This window comes from Tupaia chinensis, unplaced genomic scaffold (genome assembly GCF_000334495.1).
Source record: "Tupaia chinensis unplaced genomic scaffold, TupChi_1.0 Scaffold000097_1, whole genome shotgun sequence".
In the NCBI taxonomy this organism is placed as follows: domain Eukaryota; kingdom Metazoa; phylum Chordata; class Mammalia; order Scandentia; family Tupaiidae; genus Tupaia; species Tupaia belangeri.
This window is the reverse complement of record NW_006159559.1, coordinates 10288643-10310400: the sequence shown is the minus strand read 5'-3', so window position 1 is coordinate 10310400 and position 21758 is coordinate 10288643. Positions and strand designations below refer to the sequence as shown.

The 21758-nt window shown below is 38.8% G+C and overlaps 1 protein-coding gene across 2 annotated transcripts in view; it reads right to left on the bottom strand.

Annotated features, from left to right (window-relative positions):
• The window catches only part of ORC3 (origin recognition complex subunit 3), a 74653-nt gene that overhangs the window by 14995 nt on the left and 37900 nt on the right, over nt 1-21758 (bottom strand). For both annotated transcript variants that reach the window (XM_006143411.2, XM_014585888.1), the window contains exons 12-13: nt 14255-14371; nt 12746-12825 (exon numbers count right to left, since the gene is read on the bottom strand). In XM_006143411.2, coding sequence (XP_006143473.1) covers nt 12746-12825; nt 14255-14371 — 197 coding nt within the window. The remainder of the gene's footprint in view (nt 1-12745; nt 12826-14254; nt 14372-21758) is intronic.

Genomic DNA, 21758 nt, shown 5'->3' with positions numbered 1-21758 from the left:
AGCGAGAAATCAGCCCCCAGGGGGGATGGCCACGCGGCAATCCCTTTTCCTCTATTCTCCTCTTGGGATCTTGGGCACGCACGCACCTGCCTGAGTTTAAGCCACAGGGTCCAGGACTTGAACCGCAGTTGACTACATGGGAGTTCAGCGACATAGCCATTATGCTAACTGCTAGTCCCAGATTATATAAATTCTTCATTAATAACCACTAACTTTTTTGAAGAGATTTTCCTCAATGTATGTGATATTTAGAAGTTTTTGCTTCTTGTTTTGCTACAGGGTGTGTATGTTCTTGCTAAAGAGAGGTGGCAGAGGGTGGGGGCAACCATGTGCTACAGTCCTTTCTCCTCCACTAGGGATTTTGGGTACACACGCATATGTGCCCAACATGTTTTTCAAGCCGCTGAGTACAGAACTCAGATGGTCATTTGGATCCTGCCCCTTAACCACCATATGACCTGGCTAGCCCCCCATGCAAAAGTATTCTTGAAGAATTCTCATGTTTAAGCTTAACCTAGAAAATTATAAAATACTAGGTTCACAGCTTGGCTCTGACACTTGCTATTGTTATATAGAGCAAGCTTACTAAATACATCTCTGATCCTTGGTTTCCTTGTCTATAAAATGAAAAGAATAGCTCACACATTTCAAAAGTCAGATGTAGACTTAAAAATCAAATGAGGGGCCAACAGGTGGCTTGGTGATTAAGATGCTAGATTCCCACCCTCATGGCTGACCACAGTTCAAGTCTTGGACCTGGCAGCTTGAAAAAATCATACCAGACGTGTGTATCCAAAATCCTGAGAGGAGAATGGGAGAGAAGTGACTGTGGCATGGCCATTACCTCTCGTGAGTGATTTCTCACTTTCCCTCTCACTGTCTCTCTGTGTCTCTCTTTGGCAAGTGCACACACCCTATGGCAAAAGCCTTAAAAAAAAAAAAATCAAATGAGAAGATGAGAAGGAGCCAGGTGGTGATGCAATGATAATGCATGGATCCATGCGGGAAAGGTCTTGTGGACTCCCTGAGTATACCAGCCACATGTCCACGTGCTTGTGATCTAGGCTGGCTGTGACTAGGGGTGGATCATGGTGTGATGGCCTGAGGAATGTGCTGGAGATGCCTCTCTCTCTGATGGAGGAAATAAAAACATTTTTTAAAAAAAGGAAGAACAATTAAATGAGAAGATGTACTTGAAAAACCTAGCACAGTGCTTACCACACAGGAGGTATTTAGTGTTACTTTCTCTCTTTTTTTGATGTAAATATACACATGACAAGAAATGGCTACCAAGGATATGGCAGTTAAGGTAAATGCAAACCTGTGTGATAAGTCAGTAAACTCACTGAACTTTTACAAGGTAGGCAGTTCTGCTGGTTATATATAGCATAGGCAGAAAGGCTGAGTAACTCGTTCAAGACCATAGAGGAAATCTTTGCTAGAAATGGAGAACACAGATACTCTAAATTTAGGATCCTATTCTCAGAGTCATTCTTTACTGCATCTCTCCACTAGGACTATATTCAGTGACAGCGTCAAATCATTATTGGTAATTATGAAGTGGTGGCTTAACAAAGATATATGAATTATTCTCAGTAAATAGATCTAAATCATTAAGACACACATGACTAAAAGCTCTAATATTAATTATGGGGAAAAAAATCAGACAAATCCAGAGTATGGGGCATATTGCAAGATATATTTGACATTTTCATACTGATAAACTTTGGAAAAATGCTGATATGTTACTAACTCAGGGAAAAGAGAAACAAAGCTAAGTAGACTATGACTATAAGAAGTTGAACTGGTGAGACCAGCAATTAGAGTAATGGCTATGTCACTGAACTCTCATGTAATCGACCACGGTTCGAGTCCTGGACTCGGTGGCTTAAACTCACACCAGGCGCGTGTGTGTGCGTGCTCAAGATCCTGAGAGGAAAATGGAGGAGAAGGGACTGTGGTCTGGCCATGCCCCCAGGGGGTGACTTCTCACTTTCTGTCTGTCTCTGTCTGTCTGGCAAGCACATACGCCCTATAGCGAAAACCTCTCTCTCTCAAAAAAAAAAAAAGTTGAACTGGTTACTACAACCAAAATGAAAGAAATGAAAGTTCAAGTCATAAATTTAAAAAAGTATACAACCACTAAATTTAGAAACTGGTAGGGATAGATAAAAGTGAAAGTTTCCCCAGTTTGAAGGAAAAAGTATAAAATCTTCTCTTCCTCTTTCTACAATAATTATACAAAGTATAATTTTTATCTGTGAATGAAAGGCAGAGCTAATCGGTTAAAGTATGCCAAGATACTTCATTCTTGATTACATGTGAAATTATTTTAAAGTTTCCAGCTTTCTATTGCCCAGAAGGAGCTAAACTATTAAGAAGACATAACTCAAAATTGGGACACACTTGAACTATCTGTTCTACTTGACCTATAGTCCTCCTCATATAGACCAGACCAGCAATTCCTTTGTCCAGAGAGACACCTGCACTGGCTTGCTGGAGGGGGAGAAGAGGCCAAAGTAACACTGGTGGGTGGTCTCCTTAGGATTTTTCCAGTAAGACTGTACACACACAGAATCAACATTCTAGAATCTAGATGCTGCAATAAATTAAGAAAAAGTGGCAAACAGTATAAACATTAGGAAGGAATATGAAATTTATTATTTGTATTTAACATGTCTATAAGGTTAAACAATCTAAGTACTGTATAAGTATTAGGGTGTAAAAGGGTATGTGAATATAAGATAAATATTAGGCCGTCAAAAAAGTCATGATGTATTTTTCTACATTTTTCTTTATAAAAATGCATGACTTTTCTTTTTATGGAGGTTTTTGCTATAGGGTGTGTGCACTTGCCAGAAAGACAGAGAGAGAGAGAGAGAGATAGAGAGCGAGAAATCAACCCCCCCCCCCGGGAGGGGGATGCCACGCCGTAATCCCTTCGGGGATAGCCATGCCACAATCCCTTCTCCTCCATTCTTCTCTCTGGATCTTGGGCACGCATACACACACGCCCAGCGTGAGTTTAAGCCACCAGGTCTGGGACTCAAACCACGGTCGACTACATGGGAGTCCAGTGACATAGCCATTACACTAACTGCTGGTCCCCATGATGACTTTTCTGACAACCAAGTATACATGTATATACTGACGATCAGTATATATATATACATGTATTCATACATATTCATATACTGTGTATGAACACATGTAATCTATACATTAATTAAGCTTTTAGAAAAAAGAGCATGTTCAAAATGGCAACAAAAACTGAAGAATACATGATAATAAATGTCTAAGAGCTAATATAAAGGGAGGTGTGGACAGTAGCGGAGGGAAAATCAGATACTCTGTGAAGTTGACACACATGGGAGGTTTCTGGATTCATGTCCAGTGACCTCTCTGAGTATAGAAGGTATATGCATGTCCATGATCCAGGGGTGGCTGTGGCTAGAGGTGAATCATGGCACTGGGACTCTATTGGGGGGTGACTGTCTTCTCTCCTCTCTGTCTTTCTTGCTTCTCGAAGAAATAAATAAACTTAAAAAAAAAAAAAAAACCCTAAAAAATAGACCTTTCAAGTTGTAACATTCATAATTTTAAATATGGAAAGATTAAAATCAGAAGGTACTGAGATAGGAATAGACAGATCAATAAAAGAGAGTAAGAATCCAGAAAGAGATCGAGGTATTCATGGGAGTTTGGTATGTAACAGAATGAGCATTTTAAATCAGTAGGAAAAAGATGTTAGGCATTAGAATAAAGTCTTCTCAAAAAACTGGTCACTACATGACATTATACACAAAAATATACTTCAATACAATAAAAACATGAGTATGATGTGAGAGCCAGGGAAAGAATCAGCCCATCAATCATAAAATACTAAAGGAGAACAGAGATATTTAGGTCTAATATTATCCAACAAGAGTGTGGGGAGGGGCCAAAAGGTGGCATGGTGGTTAAGATGCTGGACTGCCACATGACAATGACTTGCCATGGTGGTATCAGTAAAGGAACTCTATTGGGGGGGGGCTGTCTGCTCTCCTCTCTGTCTTTCTTGCTTCTCGAAGAAATAAATAAACTTAAAAAAAAAAAAAAAACCCTAAAAAATAGACATTTCAAGTTGTAACATTCATAATTTTAAATATGGAAAGATTAAAATCAGAAGGTACTGAGATAGGAATAGACAGATCAATAAAAGAGAGTAAGAATCCAGAAAGAGATCGAGGTATTCATGGGAGTTTGGTATGTAACAGAATGAGCATTTTAAATCAGTAGGAAAAAGATGTTAGGCATTAGAATAAAGTCTTCTCAAAAAACTGGTCACTACATGACATTATACACAAAAATATACTTCAATACAATAAAAACATGAGTATGATGTGAGAGCCAGGGAAAGAATCAGCCCATCAATCATAAAATACTAAAGGAGAACAGAGATATTTAGGTCTAATATTATCCAACAAGAGTGTGGGGAGGGGCCAAAAGGTGGCATGGTGGTTAAGATGCTGGACTGCCACATGACAATGACTTGCCATGGTGGTATCAGTAAAGGAAGATGGCAAGATGCCTGATTCTTTAAAAATTTTATAGGGAGAGCCCAGGTTTTTGATAATCAGAAGAACAGAGAGACTGCAGGAAGTTTTTCAGGAGTTCAGTTTTGAATATGTTAACTTTGAGATGTATATTAAATATCCAAATGGAGGTATTACTAAGGATGTGAACCTAACAGTCTTGCGCTCGGAAGAGAGGTGGTTTAAGCCTAAGCCCTCTGTAGTGCCAGGACATGAGGGAGAGGGGAAAACACTTTAGACTAAAAAAGGGCATGCACTGTGGCAGGAGGTAAACCAAGTGTCTAAGTTCTAGAACTCACGAAGGGAGTGATGAACTGCGTCAAGTGCTGATAACAGGCAAATGCAAACGAAGATGAAGAAATGAATTAGATTTAGGAACAGGGAAGTCAGTGGTGACTTAGATGGAAAAAAACCAGTTTTGATAAAGTCCAAAAACCTAACAGTAATCAGATTAAGAGAGAATGCTCAGGGAGCAGATAATAGCACCGTGGTAAAAAGTGATGCCCTGCAAGGCTGACCCACATGTGAGGTTCTGAGTGGGACCTTCCTGAGTATGCAGGAGAAGTGTGCACTCATAATCTGGGGCTGGCTGAATCTAGGGGTGGATCATGGCATTAAGACCTATTGGTGCTGCTGCTGCTGTGTGTGTGTGTGTGTGTGTGTGTGTGTGTGTGTGTGTGTGTGTGTTGCTCATGGCAAAAAGAATAAACTAAAAAGAAAGAATGAGAGGAGAGGAATTAGAAACAATTCCTTCCAGTTTTGGTGTGTTCTAACTAGCATTTTTTAAAAAAGAAACACAATAAAATTGAGAAGAAATATAAGAATTAAGAAGTCTGAAAGCCACCATGTGAGATTAAAGAGAAAAGAAAAAAACACTTTTTTTTGGGAGAGGTTCTTGCTATAGGGCTCGTGTGCTTGCCAGAAAGAGACAGAGAGATAGAAAGCAAGAAATCATCTCCCAGGGGAGATGGCCACACCACAATCCCTTCCCTCCATTCTGCTCTTGGGATCTTGGGCACTCGCACACATGTGCCTGACATGAGTTTAAGCCACCGGGTCCGGGACTTGAACCGCCGTTAACTACATGGGAGTTCAGCGATATAGCAATTAGGCTAACTGCTGGTCCCAAGAAAGAACACTTCTAAGACATGCCACATGACTGCTACAAAGAGCTATTTATCTTTAAACAACTTGATTAAGAAATAATTATATCACAATTAAGCTAATGGTTCAAGAGACCCTGTGATAACTTATGCTAAAAGCTTTATAAGCAGGACCGGCAGGTGGCGTGGTGGTTAAGGGTGCTGGACTCCCACATGGCTGATAGAAAGTCTTGGACCTGTTGCTTTCTCACTTTACCTCTCTCTTGCTCTCTCTTCGCACTCTGTCCCTCTCTGGTCAAATTAAATAAATAAATAAATTAAATTAAATAAAATAATTCTTTAAAAAAGTTTTATAAGCTGTCATTTTAAAAAAGTTTCCTTAACTAAGACAGAAAGAGAATAATTTAGCAATCATTAAAGCAATCATCCTGCAGGGCAACAGAGTGTTCTGCTTCATCATGCAGAAAGGCAATAATTTCTGGTTAAGTACTAATTATATATACATGTCTGATTATGAGAACAGGGTATAAGGAGAATCTGGTCATCCATGGCTAATGCAAAGATCTTCCAACTGATGAATTCTCAAGTTCTCATCAGACATTACCACTATAAAGCAACTTTGAAGAATAGTCAAAACAATCTGTAAATGTATCAATGAACATTATAAGAAAAACCAAACAAAGAAGCTTGTGCAAACAACCTACTCATAGAGGTGGTATTCTTTAAAGACTGGCACAACAAAGCAATCATATGTGACCATGACAATCAAAAGTATGTATAGCTCCTACACCTTGATATTTCACATTAGATGCCACTTCCTCTGAAACAGTGTCCAGTTTCACAAATGAAGGTTAGCTGTCCAGCCTATTGGTTCCCTAGCACCCTATGCCTCACCCATCATATATCTTACTACTCTATACTGTAGCTACCCATCTACTGGTCCTTCTAAATCTCTCACTTGACCAAAAATCTCTGTAGGTATGGGCCAGGGTCATTTTATTTCATCAATCATTGGCTCCACAAATTAAGCATTAAAAAAAATATATAAAAATTTTTGAGAAGACAAACAAAGCCATGACCATGCAATGACTTCCGACCTTAGTGAAAACTTGTCTTTCTAAGGCAGATGGTTTTCTTTCTCTTTTTTTAGAGAAAGATTTTTGCTCTAGGGTGCATGTGCTCACTGGAGAGGCATAGAGAGATTCCCCCCAGGGAAGATGGCCATGGCACAATCACTTCTCCATTCTCCTCTAGGGATCTTGGGCACACATGCACACATGCCTGGCATGAGTTTCAAGGCTCTGGGTCCGAGACTCGACTGCAATCAGTCTTGTATAGGAGTCCAGTGATGTAACTATTACTCCATCTGCTGGTCCTGAAGATAAATGGCTTTCTAAACTGGCTCATCTAGGGAAGTTGTAGTGTGCCCTTTGTGGGACACCATGCTCTTTTGAAAGGCATTATAGGTCAAAATAAAGAAATCCAGGCCTTGCTATGGTGGCACAGGTAGTAGGGCATCACTGCATGATACTCGAGCCATACAAGAGGCCCAAGTTTGAATCCTGGGTCAACGTGAACACTCCAGGAGTGCCAATGTGCAGACTGTGGTATGGAGAGACCCTGTTGTGACTGCCCCCCCCCCTCTTTTTCTCTCTCTCTGTCTCTCATGAAAGCAAGAAATAAAATAGATTTTAAAAGAACAAACTTAATTCCATCACGTGGTTAGAAACAACTTCAGTAACATAAAATGTGCACATACTTTATTGATGTACTTTAAAACAATAACCCCAAGTTCACAACTAAAATGCTTAAAGTTAAGTTTGATCATTTCTGAATTCTTAAAATGTTTAACTTTCTATTCATTTTACTAGCAGAAAAGTGAAAGTGGGCATTCAATGCTTAATAAACAGTTAAAATACAAATTCAGATCTTTTTGTTTAGTGAGCTAAAAACCATTGCTCACTGGTGGCAGTAGAATAGTACAGTCCAACTTTGGAATCAATTTGAGATGAACTGCATAAAAGCCATCTAACTTCTCCATCGATAAGGACTTCTCTGATGACTTTATTTTTTTCCTCAAAATAGTTATTATACCTTTCTATTTCCCTTTATTTTCAGGAGTAGTGCGTCTCAAAGTGTGGTCCCTGGGCCATCTGTCTAAATGTGATGGAGTGCTTGCTAAATCAGATTCCTGCCAACCACTACACCCAGGTTCCCAACAGTATGAGTCACAATCTTTGGGGCAAAGACTGACTACATGTTTAATACACCTCAGCTGATTCTACTTACAACAAAGCCTGAAAACCAATATGAAAAAAAAAGTGACTCTCAACATCTTTCATTTTCAATGGAGCATCACAATTTTAACTCTTTGTGTGATTTCACCACAAGCCTATTAATAATGTGGAGGACCTGATGTGATGCAAACTCAAGATTGAAAATTCCTGTTCTAAAAGAAATACTGTAATGGTTCACTCTCATAAAGGTCCTGTATGGGTAAATCTAGGTCATCTTAAGTTAGATTATTACTATTTAGACAGGATATCACACAGACTGTAGAGCTGTATAAATTTTCAGAACTAGATCTAAAGTTGATCTGAAGAGTCAGGAAACAGTGCAATATTTAGAGTGTAAAGTTTTAGTCTCTTAGAACTAAGCTGAAGTGATTAATAATATTATTATTTAGGTCTTTATTTTTTTTTTTAACTCAATAGTCAAAAGCCCAGAAATTACTTTCAGCCCATAAAAAAATTTCTTCAGTCATCAATCAACTTCAATTTTTAAGTCTGTTTCTATAGCAAGCTTTTAAGGTCACTCATGGGCTAAGCAGACCAGACACTGTGGCTTCTTTCATTTAAGCATCTGCTCCTGTGTTGAGATCAATACTGTGAGGATGGTGGGGATGGTGGTGACTGGGGATGTTTGAGTCTACAGAAGCTTTGCTGGCTCATTTTAAAATTCTGGATATGCCCTGAATATAGATTATTGGCCACAAACATGTAAATTGCCTTTTATTACTATCTCTCAAATAACTAGAATAGGGCTGAAAAATGCACTAGACTTTAAAGATTCATATTTAAATTTCAGCTCTGTGTATTGCAGAAAAGTCAACATGTTTGGCCTTGGTTTGCTCATCTTTTCTTTTCTTTTCTTTTTTTTTTTTTTTTTTTTAGAGATTTTTGCTATAGGGCATGTGTGTTCACTGGACAGTCAGAGAGACAGAAAGTGAGAAATCACCCCCCAGGGAGAATGACCACATTGCAATCCCTTCTCCTCCATTCTACTCAACATTTTGGACATACACCCTACGTGTTTTTTAAGCCACTGAGTTTGGGATTCATACTGCATAGTTAGCCAAGAGAGGTCCAGCTGCCTTAATCATCACTCTACCTGATGGCCCCCTTTTAAGTATTTTTTAATAGTCATCAAATAGTTCATCAAATAGTTCTATGGTTATTTAAGTATGTCAGCTTAAATTTTTCATGAAGAATACTACTAAGTTACTTCCTAAAAAAATTCAAATTGCAAGTATCAGGAGATGGTGTAATGGGTATGTTGCTGGACTCCCACGTAGTTGACCGTGGTTTGAGTCCCAGATCTCATGGCTTAAAATTTATGCCAGGTGCATGTGCATGCGTGCCCAAGATCCCAAGAGGAGAATGGAGGAGAATGGACTGTGGAGTAGCCATCTTCTAGGGAGTGACTTCTTGCATTCTGTCTCTGTTTCTCTTCGTCTCTCTGTTGAGGGCACACACCCGATAGCAAAAAAATCTCTTTAAAAAATTGGAAAATTTATTAGACTTTTTAAGAAATTTCTTTTTCTTTTTCTCTGTCAGAGGGTGTGTGTACTCGCTAGAGAGGGAAGGAGAGAGAAAGCACCCTCAATGTGGCACAGCCACACTGCAATCCCCTTTCCTCCACTTCATCTCATCAAGATTCTAGGCACACATGCATGTGCACTCGGAGTGTCCCTCAAGATACCAGGGCTGGGATTTGAACCAGGGTCTACCATGTGGGATCCAGCTCCTCACGCTCCTCACACACAGTGCTCGATCACTGTGCTATACAGCCAGCCGTAGACTATGTTTCTTTTTCTTTTTTTTTGGGGGGGGGAAGAGGTTTTTGCTACAGGGAGCATGCACTCGCCAGAAAGACAGGGAGAGACAGAGAGACAGAAAGCGAGAAATCGCCCCCCCATTCTCCGCTCGGGATCTTGGGCACACATGCACACGCGCCTGGCATGAGTTTAAGCCACCGGGTCTGGGACTTGAACCGTGGTCAACTACATGGGAGTTCAGCGACATAGTCATTGCGCTATGCTATGGTCTCTAGACTATGTTTCTAACAGAACCTTAGCATCTTTCCTTTCCAAAACAACATTCAGTGATAATTGTTATCTTATTTTCTCTCATGACTTACATTTAAGTTTGAACACAGGTGATGAAAATGCCTGGTCTTCTACATTCAGAAGATTCCTATTGTGAGTGCTTAAATTAAAAGGTATCCCTGAATTCCCATCCACATCTAGACTGTATAAGGGAGAAAAGCCAAATTCCAGTTAAGGTCCCCAGATTCCTCTCCTTTCTTGTCATATTCAGACTCTCAACTATCCTTCCTACAGCTGCTAGAGTTGATGCTAAGTACTTATTAACTATATTCCTACACTTTGGACTAGTGATATTTCAGACCTCGCTTAATAAAATGACTAAAATCTCACTTTTTATTTATTGCCTCTGCTTTAGTCAGATCCTCAAATCTACATTCTAAATCTTGGTAAAGAATAAGAAGGAACAACAGCTTTGAAATCACACCTAGATTAGAATACTGGCTCTGTAGCAGCTAAGTAATCTCAAGCAAGATGTTTAATCCCTATTTGCACTCCAGTTTCCTCAGGGGTACAGTAAGGTTTGTAATATCTACTGTAATGGTGTACTGTGAGTATTAGATTAGAAAATGTACTGAAAAGGGATAACATAGTGCCTGGCTCATGGCATGCCTTAACCAAATGGTTATTGTTGCTACCATTACTATTACTGTTCATATTTCCTTACCCTCCTGTGGAATTAGAATTCCTGATCCTTGACAGTGCTCCAAGATTACAAGTGCCAGGAATGATCACAAGAAAAAGAACAAGTTCCAGGCCAGCCAGTGATGTGGTGCTTAGGGCAGCTGGATCCCACATGGCCTACTCTGCAGTTTGAGTCTCAGACCCGGAGGTATGAAAAACAAACAGGCTCATGTGCATGTATACCCAAGATCCCAAGAGGAGAACAGAGAAGGGATTATAGCATGCTCATGCCTCCTAAAGGGTGCTTTCTCAGTTTTTCCTCTCTTCCCCCCCTCTGTCTCAGGTGAGCACACGCCCTGTAGCAAATTAAAAAAAAAAAAAAACAAGAACAAATTCCTCTCTCACAAAGGAATCTATGAATCTAGGAATGACTAACTGGAAACAATCACTAATTGTGCAGGCTAAAAGAGAAGACCAACAAGAATAAAGAGGATTTTTTTCAGATAGGTATGTAGAAAGTCTCAAAATTATTCTAGTTTATAAATAAAAAAAGAAAAGTAGAGATCTCTAGTCAGGATTTTAAAACACAGCTTTTAAGTGGCAATCTAGTTTCCATGGGGAGTTATTTTTCCAGATAGCATGAAATTAGTTTCCTATCTTAAGGTGCTAGATCACTAATACTTGTAATATTAAGTCTGAACTTAAAGTATTTTCAGTGTGAATTTTCCTCCTACTGTGCCCATCTGTTATTTTATTGTGGGCTCAAGGGAAACCAAGACTTTAAAATACTGTTTTTAGACTTCTTTACAATATTTTCATGTAAGTATTTAAATCCATGGAGGAAAATTGTAAACTTCATGTGTAGAAACTTTGTGCACACTTGATTTGCCTTTCTCACTATCTAAGTAGTCATTATTTTTATGGAAGAACAAAAAGTTGCCACACAAACAGGAAATAAAGACAAGGAATACAAATTATTATTTTCTGGAGAGGTTTTTGCTACAGGGTGCGTGTGCTAGCCAGAAAGACAGAGACAGACAGAGAGACAGAAAGCGAGAAATCACCCCCCAGGGGGATGGCCACATCGCAATTCCTTCTCCTCCATTTTCCTTGGGATCTTGGGCACACATGCACACGCACCCAGCGTGATGTTAAGCCACCAGGTCCGGGACTCAAACCGCGGTCAACTACGTGGGAGTCCAGTGACATAGCCATTATGCTAACTGTTGGTCCCAAATTATTATAATTTAAAAACACATATTTATGGAGACAGATACCTGATAATAACCCTGAGACATCTATTTATTCTATTAGATAAATAGTTTATGACTTATCCAATGTTAATGTGGACAGAACCAGCCTACTGCCCCCATCAAGGCGAGCAGTGCCCTCCCTCAGGTGCCTATTACCAATGATGCTATTCCTCCAGCAAGCAGGTAGGGCTAGGGTGAGCCTGCTCTCCAGGACTTACTTCCCACCACAATGTCAAGCCTGTTGGATTCAAATCAACCACATCAAGGTTCTCATGAAGTGTCAATGCTTGACTTAACAATCAGGAGTCTCCCTTTAAAAACCACAAGTTCAGGGACCAGCAGTTAGCATAATGGCTATGTCGCTGGACTCCCATGTAGTCGACCGTGGTTCGAGTCCCGGACCCGGTGGCTTAAACTCACGCCGGGCGCGTGTGCGTGTGTGCCCAAGATCCCGAGAGGAGAATGGAGAAGGGATTGCAGCGTGACCATCCCCCCTGGGGGGTGATTTCTCGCTTTCTGTCTCTATGTTTCTCTCTGTCTGTCTGGCAAGCACACGCACCCTATAGCAAAAACCTCTCCAAAAAAACAAAACAAAACAAAACAAAAAAACCCCACAAGTTCAAAAACAACTTAAAATCAGTAAAAGAAACAGATAGTTTAAGCTACATGCATGAATTCAAAATATAGTCACATATTCTTAGACACAACATAACTACTTACAAAACTTTTTGGCAGGCAGAGTTCTGGAGGAAGGTGCTACTTACTGGCAGGCTTAGAGCAGACAGAAAAAGAAAGGAAAAAATCTACCTCAGCAGCTGCAAGGTCGATGCATACTCCTCTGAATCCCATATGTTCTTTTCCAAACATGTGCAGTACAATTCTCTGATCTGTAAGTGAACAGCACATTTGTGAAGAATCAAGAGGAATACACTATGTTTACACACTACTAGTTTGGCAAAATCATATGTCGTTAACACACACACAAAAAAATATTCAAAATAACTATTTTCTTTTTCTTTCTTACTTTTTCTTTTTGGAGAAAATATAGAGATTTTTCTCTCCAAAATATTTATTTTGGAGAAAATATCTCTCTGTCTCTCTGGCGAGCACATGCTATACGGCACTTGCACTTATCAGAAAGACAGAGAGAGACAGAGAGACAGAAAGCGAGAAATCACTCCCCCCCTCCCCCCAGGGTGGATGGCCATGCTGCAATCCTTTCCTCTTCTATTCTCCTCTCGAGATCTTGGGCACACATGCACATGCACCCCGCGTGAGTGTAAGCTACCAAGTCCAGGACTTGAATTGCAGTTGACTACATGCAAGTCCAGTGACATAGCTATTATGCCAACTGCTGGTCCCAAAATAACTATTTTCTTTAGATGATAAGAGGCTTGGCATATATTACATGGGCTAGGCTTTGGAAGAATACACTTTTTTCTTTTTTTAAAAAAAAATAATTATTTTAGATTTTATTTTATGTATTATTATTACTTTTTAAAATATGACCAGAGAGAGAGGGAGAGAAGGAAAGTGAGAAAGCCATCAGGTCTAGGATTCAAACTGCAGTCAGTCATGTGGGAGTCCAGCACCTTAACCTCCACACCACCTGCTGGCCTCACAATATACTTTTCCTAAAAAGTAAAATAAGACTATATTGGGATTGGTTGATATCACTGGTCACTTTGCAATAAGAAAAATTAAAATAAAAGACAAAGTGACTCAATGAACGTTCAATAGCAGAAATCACCTCACAAAAACGTCATTCTTACATGCCTGTATTTGTTCTCCAAAACTCTGAGTTAAGGATGTGAAGATTTAAGAATATATCATTCTCCCATTGATAGCTGCACTACAGAAGGTTCATAGTTTTATGGTATGAACCAGAGGCCAGCTGAGCATAATTCTGCAAAGGAGCAAAAGCACTGCTTCTCATGTAATTCTTGGTGCAATGCAAAGTTAACCATTAAGCATTCTCAAATAGGTATCTTTTTGCAGTTCACTTATGGTGAACAACCAGTTGTCTCAGTAGAGATGACAAAAAATGTCAAAGAAGGAAAGTTTTAATGCCTTCACACAAATATAGTGTGGGAAAGCAACAGCACTGGGATTTATGTCGCTGTTTCTAGCTGTGGCCCTCAGAATGAAAAACACTGTTTTGTTATAAGCAGTGTATATGGCTAGAATGGATCTAAATTGTGCTCTCATGTAAGAACTGGATCCATTTCAAATATTGATGCCTGAGCGACTGAAATCAATGCAAGAGGGTATTTATATTCCTACTTCACAGATTCCAAATGAGGAAGCTTTGGTTACCTGTCGACCCAGTGGGTACTTGGGAAGGGAAGAGGTAAAATTATGAAGACATCTCAAAACCAGGAAGTAATTTGTATGGTAAACATGCAAGTTTTCTAGTAATGATTGTGTTTCCTCCTTTAAAAAAAAAAGAAAACAGAGTATTGATATGTAAGTCAACAAATAAAAGAATATAATAATAAAGTCTACTTCACAGATAAAGTTGCTGGAAAACTGACAAGAGAAGATTCAGAACTACAAATTAGCCTACTTTATTCATGTAAATTTGAAACCACAAATATCTGAGATAAAGGCTGAGTATTTATAATTTAGTGTCAAGTTTGGCGATCTTTCATACAAACGCACACTAGAAAGGATACTGTACTTTAATTTCCCCCACATCTCAAGCACTGCCACAATCCCTTAGCTCTCCAAATTACCAGCGTACAACAGAGCACCTTCTTGGATGCCTGCTTGGGTGGTGCACCTGGTGTGTTCCACAGTGAAGAAGGTTCATTATCCTCTACTTCCCCAGCATGAGAAGGCTGGGGAGATCATGAGAGCACAGTACCACTGTAAAACAATAGCTGCTCAAGATCTGCCTGTAATAGGTGCTTTTCCTAAAGTATTACTAGAATACATTCGAAGGGAAAGAAGGAAAGACTATGGAATAGATACCATAGATGATTCTGATAAATCCCTGCCTCTTGTTGAAATTTCCAATACCAGATTTATTAACTTTACCAATTAAGGGGAACAAAGTGAAAAAAGAGACATCTGGGAAACAATATAATTTAGAATCCAGCAAGTATGATGGAGGAGAGTGTCTTTAGAAATCTGTAGATAACTATTAGGTAGTCAGGAAAGTTTTGTTTTCGGTGCAAAAATACATCATGACTTTCCCAGTGACTCAATAATCCCACAAATCAGTGTCAAAGGGATTTTTTTTTGGCGGGGGGGGCATGGGGCTAGGGCAACTGTCATGTTTTCTAGAGCCTCCTAAAATAGTTTAGAAATTATTTTAAAACAGTATATTCTATTAAGCATTTTTTCAGGTCTTAATCCCTTTTATTCTGTGCATTTTCTTAAGAGGATTATGATCTATGCAATGATACTCAAATTTTCTTCTCTAAGAAGTCAAACAAAGGACTTTAACTACTAGGTTGTGTCTTTCAGTAGTATCTTGTAGAAACTCATTATTTTTAGTGATCAATCATGCAGAAATAACACCTCAGATATCAATAAATTCAAGCAATTCTACCTATACAAAGCAGCATATATGCTATATGATGTATTTTCCTAAACTCTAACTCACTTAGAACTCAATTCCTTGGTCAACAATCTATAGACCATTACCCAAAAAGCAGGCAAATTTAAAAAGCTTTTAGTACATGTTTTTGTCACCCATTATCTGAGCTGACTGGTAATTTCAAAACCCTAGGTCTCCTATTATAACAAAAATAGCCATAATCAAAGAGTACTTTAACCCCCACTAGGGGAGTACACTTTAATTCTCTTTTTTATTCTAAACTATAATAGAGACAATGCATAAAGCCATTAATTGTTTGCACTGATGTAAGCTTAAATGGCTTTTAAACAGCAGGACTATACTAGAAATAAGGAACCTATCACTTTTTACCCATTAATTGTTAAAATTAATAAATCTGGTATGGGACATTTCAACAAGAGGCAGGGACTTATCAGAATCATCTATGGTGTCTCTTCCATAGTCTTTCCTTCTTTCCCTTCAAATATATTCTAGCAATACTTCATGCTACTTCACTATTTTCTTTTGCTCTATGAGTATCTGTATGTGTAAATGCCTGGGTAATGCAGTAGGAGTATCTCCATTACATTTTCCTAGATGAGGACAGCAAAGAAATACTTGACGCAGTTGCACATTTAAAAATGCTATGCCTTGGGAACCAGCAGTTAGCATAATGGCTATGTCGCTGGACTCCCACGTAGTCGATAGTGGTTCGCGTCCTGGACCCGGTGGCTTAAAACTCACGCCGGGCACGTGTGCATGCGTGCCCAAGATCCCAAGAGGAGAATGGAGGAGAAGGGATTGCGGCGTGACCATCCCCCCTGGGGGGTGATTTCTCGCTTTCTGTCTCTATGTCTCTCTCTGTCTGTCTGGCGAGCGCACGCACCCTATGGTGAAAATCTCTCCAAAAAAAAAAAAGTGCTATGCCTTAGTGCCAGATGAAGGATATAATCAAGTTTTTCTCCTATGTGGTCTTAGTTCCTTCATACGTCTCACTCTACGGTACATCCCTGTGCTGAGTAAAGATCTAGTGTTTAAAACATATTTGGGGTTGTTGCTGGTTTTTTCTTTTGCTTTTGGTGTTCCATATAACACAGCATACTATTTTATCTGGATACTTAGCTGAGGAAATATAGTTTCAACACTTCAGAAAAAACTTGCTATGTTGGACATAATGAGAAAAGGTCTGTTGTACCTTTTTAAGGAATTTTTAAAGAAATTTTGAGCATCCTAGATCTTTGGTTTCTGCACTGACTTTAGAACCTCATTTCCACATAAGGAAGATTCCACTGTTAGTTATATCTATGTTCCTATCATTTGTTGCAACAGAAAACATCACAAAGGACTTTTTCACATGACCTGTCCTCTAAATTATCTGTCTTACTGCAATACATACCAGCAAATGCCTTTATTACATAGCCAGGACAACAATTACTAATGTACTTTATGGAAACTGTTTTATAAACTCAGACCTTTAAAGGTTTTCATGTATGAAGAAATTTTCCACTTAAAAAGTTAGAGCAGCATCACACCACATGTGTGAAAAAAAAAATCCTACTTTCCACTCATTACATTTTTCCTCAAGCACTTTTTCTGTATGCTAGTCATGGCTGTCACCACTTTATTTCATAACTGTTTAGGATATTCTTTCCAACAGATACATTTTGTCTGAGAATATTCATTAGTATTTCCCAAAGAGATATGCTTTCACCTTCTCACAGAAAGGCCCTTATCTAAAATATCAATTATACTCCCCATGCACACCAAATGTCATATTCCTTTTCTACTTCACTTTCTCCTTAATGTTTATCATCAGCACATATTTTCCTTATTTAACTTATTTATTGTCTGTTTCCCTGAGAGAATGTAAGCTTTGCAAAGACAGGGGTTTTGTCTGTTTTGTTCACTCTTGCATTCTTAGCACCTACATTAAAACCTGGCACATAGTAGCACTCAAATATTTTTGCTGAATGAAGAAGTACATTAATGAAAGAAGACCAACACTCAGTCTCTAAGAGCAATCCCCAAGTCCCCAAAGGATACAGGAGGACAAGGGATGGCAGCATGGCTATCTTGCTTGGGGGGTTTCTCTGCCTTTCTCCCGTAAGCACAAACTGCCTATAACCAAAACAAACAGAAACCTAAATTTTTTAAAAAAGCAGTACAGATCTGAAAAAACGTACACCTATATCAGGCTGTGGGTTGCTACTCAATGTGAAGTATACCCTCTTAAATCAATCATCTTCAATCTCATCAATACTATCATTTGTTCAAGAACCATGCATTTATTATTTGTTTACTTGTATAACAGGGCCCTATTCTTATTGAGTTAGTTCTTTTTTTTCTTTTGGAGAAAAAGCCTATTTATATGTAAAACTTAAATATATAGGTAAAGAAAAATTACTAGGCAGGATACATTTGCCATGATGCTTTGTGTTTCTATTTTTTCCCCTCACATTTCCATTGATTTTATCACTTTTGTGTCTAGAATTGTCATGTACAGTGGTGAACAATGACCTCAAGAGTTAAAGTATGTAAAAATAACTAAATTTTTGTAACTTGTTCAACTAATTCACTGATCATCGAAAGTTGATAAGACAGTCTATACTGAATTACCACCTAAGCACGGAACATTTCCTTTTATCATCTTGCTATGGTGAAGCCTTATTTTTCTCCTTAGAGAGAAATTTTGGCTAGCAGTACTTTCTCAATCTGACATACCATACTACAGCTACCTAAAAGACCACCAAACCATTCTCCTAAGCTTTTATATGGCCTGAGTGCTTGGCTTCCCATCTGGTTCTGCCTTTGTTCTCCATATTTCTACTCTTACAGTTTAGATCAGGAAAAGCACTTAATGAAGGGTCTGACTGAAATTGCCAGCTTCCCAACACACTAGACTGATGCCTAGCTCATTTGGTCACATTTGGCAGCCCTGTAGTAGTTTTCCTTTTCTCTATTATTCCTGTGTTTAACAGATTTTCCCCTCTATTTATGCCTATAAACTCCATCAAAAGAAACAGAAGAGGTAGGAGGAGCAAAGGTGAAAGGCAAGTCTCTACTACACTCACTAACGCCTTTTGTGCCTTCTGTTCATGACTCACCATGATAAGCACACTTAATGGTGAAAAGAAGTCCTTGTTCTACCACTAACTTGCTCCACAATGCTTCCTTTCTTTTGGCTGCAGTTCTTCATTTGCAAATAAGGGTGCTAACTAGTTTATCTTTCTAATAATACATTAGAATTCTAAAAAGGTTAAGATTTATTTCCTTCTCTCAATGGATTTAAAATCTAGTTGAGCAAATAGATGTAAAGGCACGAAACATTAATAAGTCAGAATAATAAAACTGTCACCTGCTAGGGACTAAATCCAAGTTAGCATGAAGTTCAATCCCTTAAAGGTTTGAAACATGCCAAACAGCTTTAAGGAAGATTTAAATACAAATTTATAAACTGATCTTTTAAAAAGTTTATTTATTTCCTCCACCAGCAGATGAAAGAGAACACTCCGACAGGGTCTATTTCTTTTTTTAAGAATTATTTTTTTATTTAACTTTATTTATTTATTTTAATTTGACCAGAGAGGGACAGAGTAAGAGTGAGAGAGTGAGAGAGAGAGAGAGAGAGAGAGAGAGAGAGAGAGAGAGAGAAAGTGAGAAAGCAAGCTGCCAGGTCTGAGACTCAAACCACAGTTGGCCATGTAGGAGTCCAGCGCCCTAAACCACCATGCCACCTGCCGGCCCCTCCAACAGGGTCTTGACACTTACATCCACCCCAGTATCAGCCAACTGTAGATCATGGGTATACACACATATATTTTATCCAGGGAGGTCTCTGGCTTTGTACCAGGAACTTTCGGATGTGGGACTGCCTTGCAGACTAAGATGTTTTACTGCTGTACCACTAAGTGGTCCCTATAAACTGATTTTCTTATGAAATATGTAGAATCATTCATAAAAATATATATATGCATTCAATATACTGAACATAATGTAGCCTCTTCTTTATGAGAGAATCAACAAAAAGAGCAAATCATTACTGGTAATATTGATGATGTGGTTGGTAGAGGGAGCACAGTATTAAAATGGACTGAACATTAGTTATGGTGTTAGAAATTGTTTTTGTTGAGAAGTCTCTTTAAAAGAAGTTGTGTGGGGGACAGCAGATGCTGTAGCAGTTATGTTGCTGGGCTCCCACATGGCTGACCACAGTTTGCATCCTTGTGGAGAATGGCCATTACCAGAAATCATGGTGTAACCTTTAGACTGTAGAAATGCGCTTCCCTGAGCTTCATTAGCAATGGCTATGAGAACATTCCCATATGAAAACACTATCTTCCTGTTGTTGTCAATACCCAATACCTGCATGAGGCTAAAAGAGGCAACATGTGTTTATCAGATTTTGTCCCCAAAAGATCAAAGAAATTACATGGCACTATTCTTTTTCACATCTTCAAATGATTTACATCCTAAAACTGGCTTTGCATTCCATTTCCTCTTTCCCCATTTTTTACCCTATAAAAGAATAAATTTGGGGCTGGTTCCAGGTCGCAACTTCTCCATCAGAGAAGTTGGGCCCACCTGATCCTCACTTTCCTATACTTGCCTGTGTGCCCAGGATCCTAGGAGGCGACTGGAAGAGAACAGACAGTGGTATGGCTATCCACCCAGGGGGTGATTTCTCATTTTCCTTCTCACTGTCTGTCTGTCTCTGACAAGCACATGTACCCTGAGGCAAAATCTTCTTAAAAAAAGAGAAAAAATAAGTGTGTGCTTGCGTGTTTGTGTGTGTGTGTGTGTGTGTGTGTGTGTGTATGTGTAGGTATATAATGACAAAACTACACATATTTAGTGGGGAAAAGAGCTGGTTACTTTCCTTTATTTGGAGCACCAATATGTACTGCTGCATGACACCTGGCAGCTTGAGCAGTCTTCTTGATTACAAAAGCCAAAAAAGTACCTCACACCAAGTGATATCCTAAGCTTTATACAAATTATCTTCACTATTTACTTACCACGATATTTGAAAATCACAATTACCCTATTTCTTATTTCTTAAATACTTTTTTTTTTTTGGAGAGGATTTTGCTATACAGCGCATGTGCTCACCAGAAAGACGAAGACAGAGAAACAGAAAGCAAGAAATCACCCCCCCCCCGCCCAGGGGGGATGGCCATACCACAATCATTCTCCTCTCGGGATCTTGGGCATGCACGCACACGCGCCCAGTGTGAGTTTAAGCCACCAGGTCCGGAACTCAAACCATGGTCGACTATATGGGAGTCCAGCGACATACCATTATGCCAACAGTTGGTCCCCTTTATTTCCTGAATACTGATTAAAAAATCTTAAGCAGGTTTTGCTAGCTTATACTAACTCTCAATGAAGTGTTGTAGCAAGTATAAGGCCATTGTCAGGCATAAGGTATTAATACAGATCTTCCATTTCCTAATTGTGACATTTTAGATGATCAAATTAATCATTTGTGATTCTTCTCATCTGCAAAGTGACAAAATATCTTACGCAGTGGCTGCGCATCACAATGAGACAATTCATAAATATTACCTATTAATTGGGAAAAACTATACTATTCCTCCTCCTCCCAAAAATTTGTTTATGGGGTATGTGTGTCTCCTGTAGCAAATTAAAAAAAAAAATAATAATAATGATAATGTTAAATAAAATTAAATAAATAATTCTGTTTTTAAAAGAATTATTTTTACTTAACTTTATTTATTATTATGTTCCAGTTTGATTAGAGAGATACAGAGACAAAGGGAAAGTGAGAAAGCGAGATACCAGGTCTGGGACTTGAACCATGGTCAGCCATGTGGGAGTCCAGCTCCTTTAACCATCATTAGCCCCATAAATAAAATTTTTTAAAAAAAGAGTATGCTTTTAAAAAAAATCATTCCTGAATTTTATTAAATACAAAGCTGGCAAAGAGTTTTGAACTATTATCTAGGAAGCTAATGGATTCATAACTCTGAGGGAGTTGAAAATTTTTTTCTAACATTTTGAGTCCACTCAGAATATAAATGAGATGAACCATTTGTTTAGGTTGGGGCTTAGCAGATTCACTCTATATAGAAGAAGAAAATAAATCGAAGGGAAACAATAAACAATGTTTCCTTCTAAGAAGTTTGTCTAGTTCTGTGGGTCTCAAGTGATCCCTAGACCAGCAGCATCAGCATCACTTGCAACTGTGTCGGAAATGCAAATCCTTAGGTCTCGGTAGAGCTATGAAATCGGAAACTA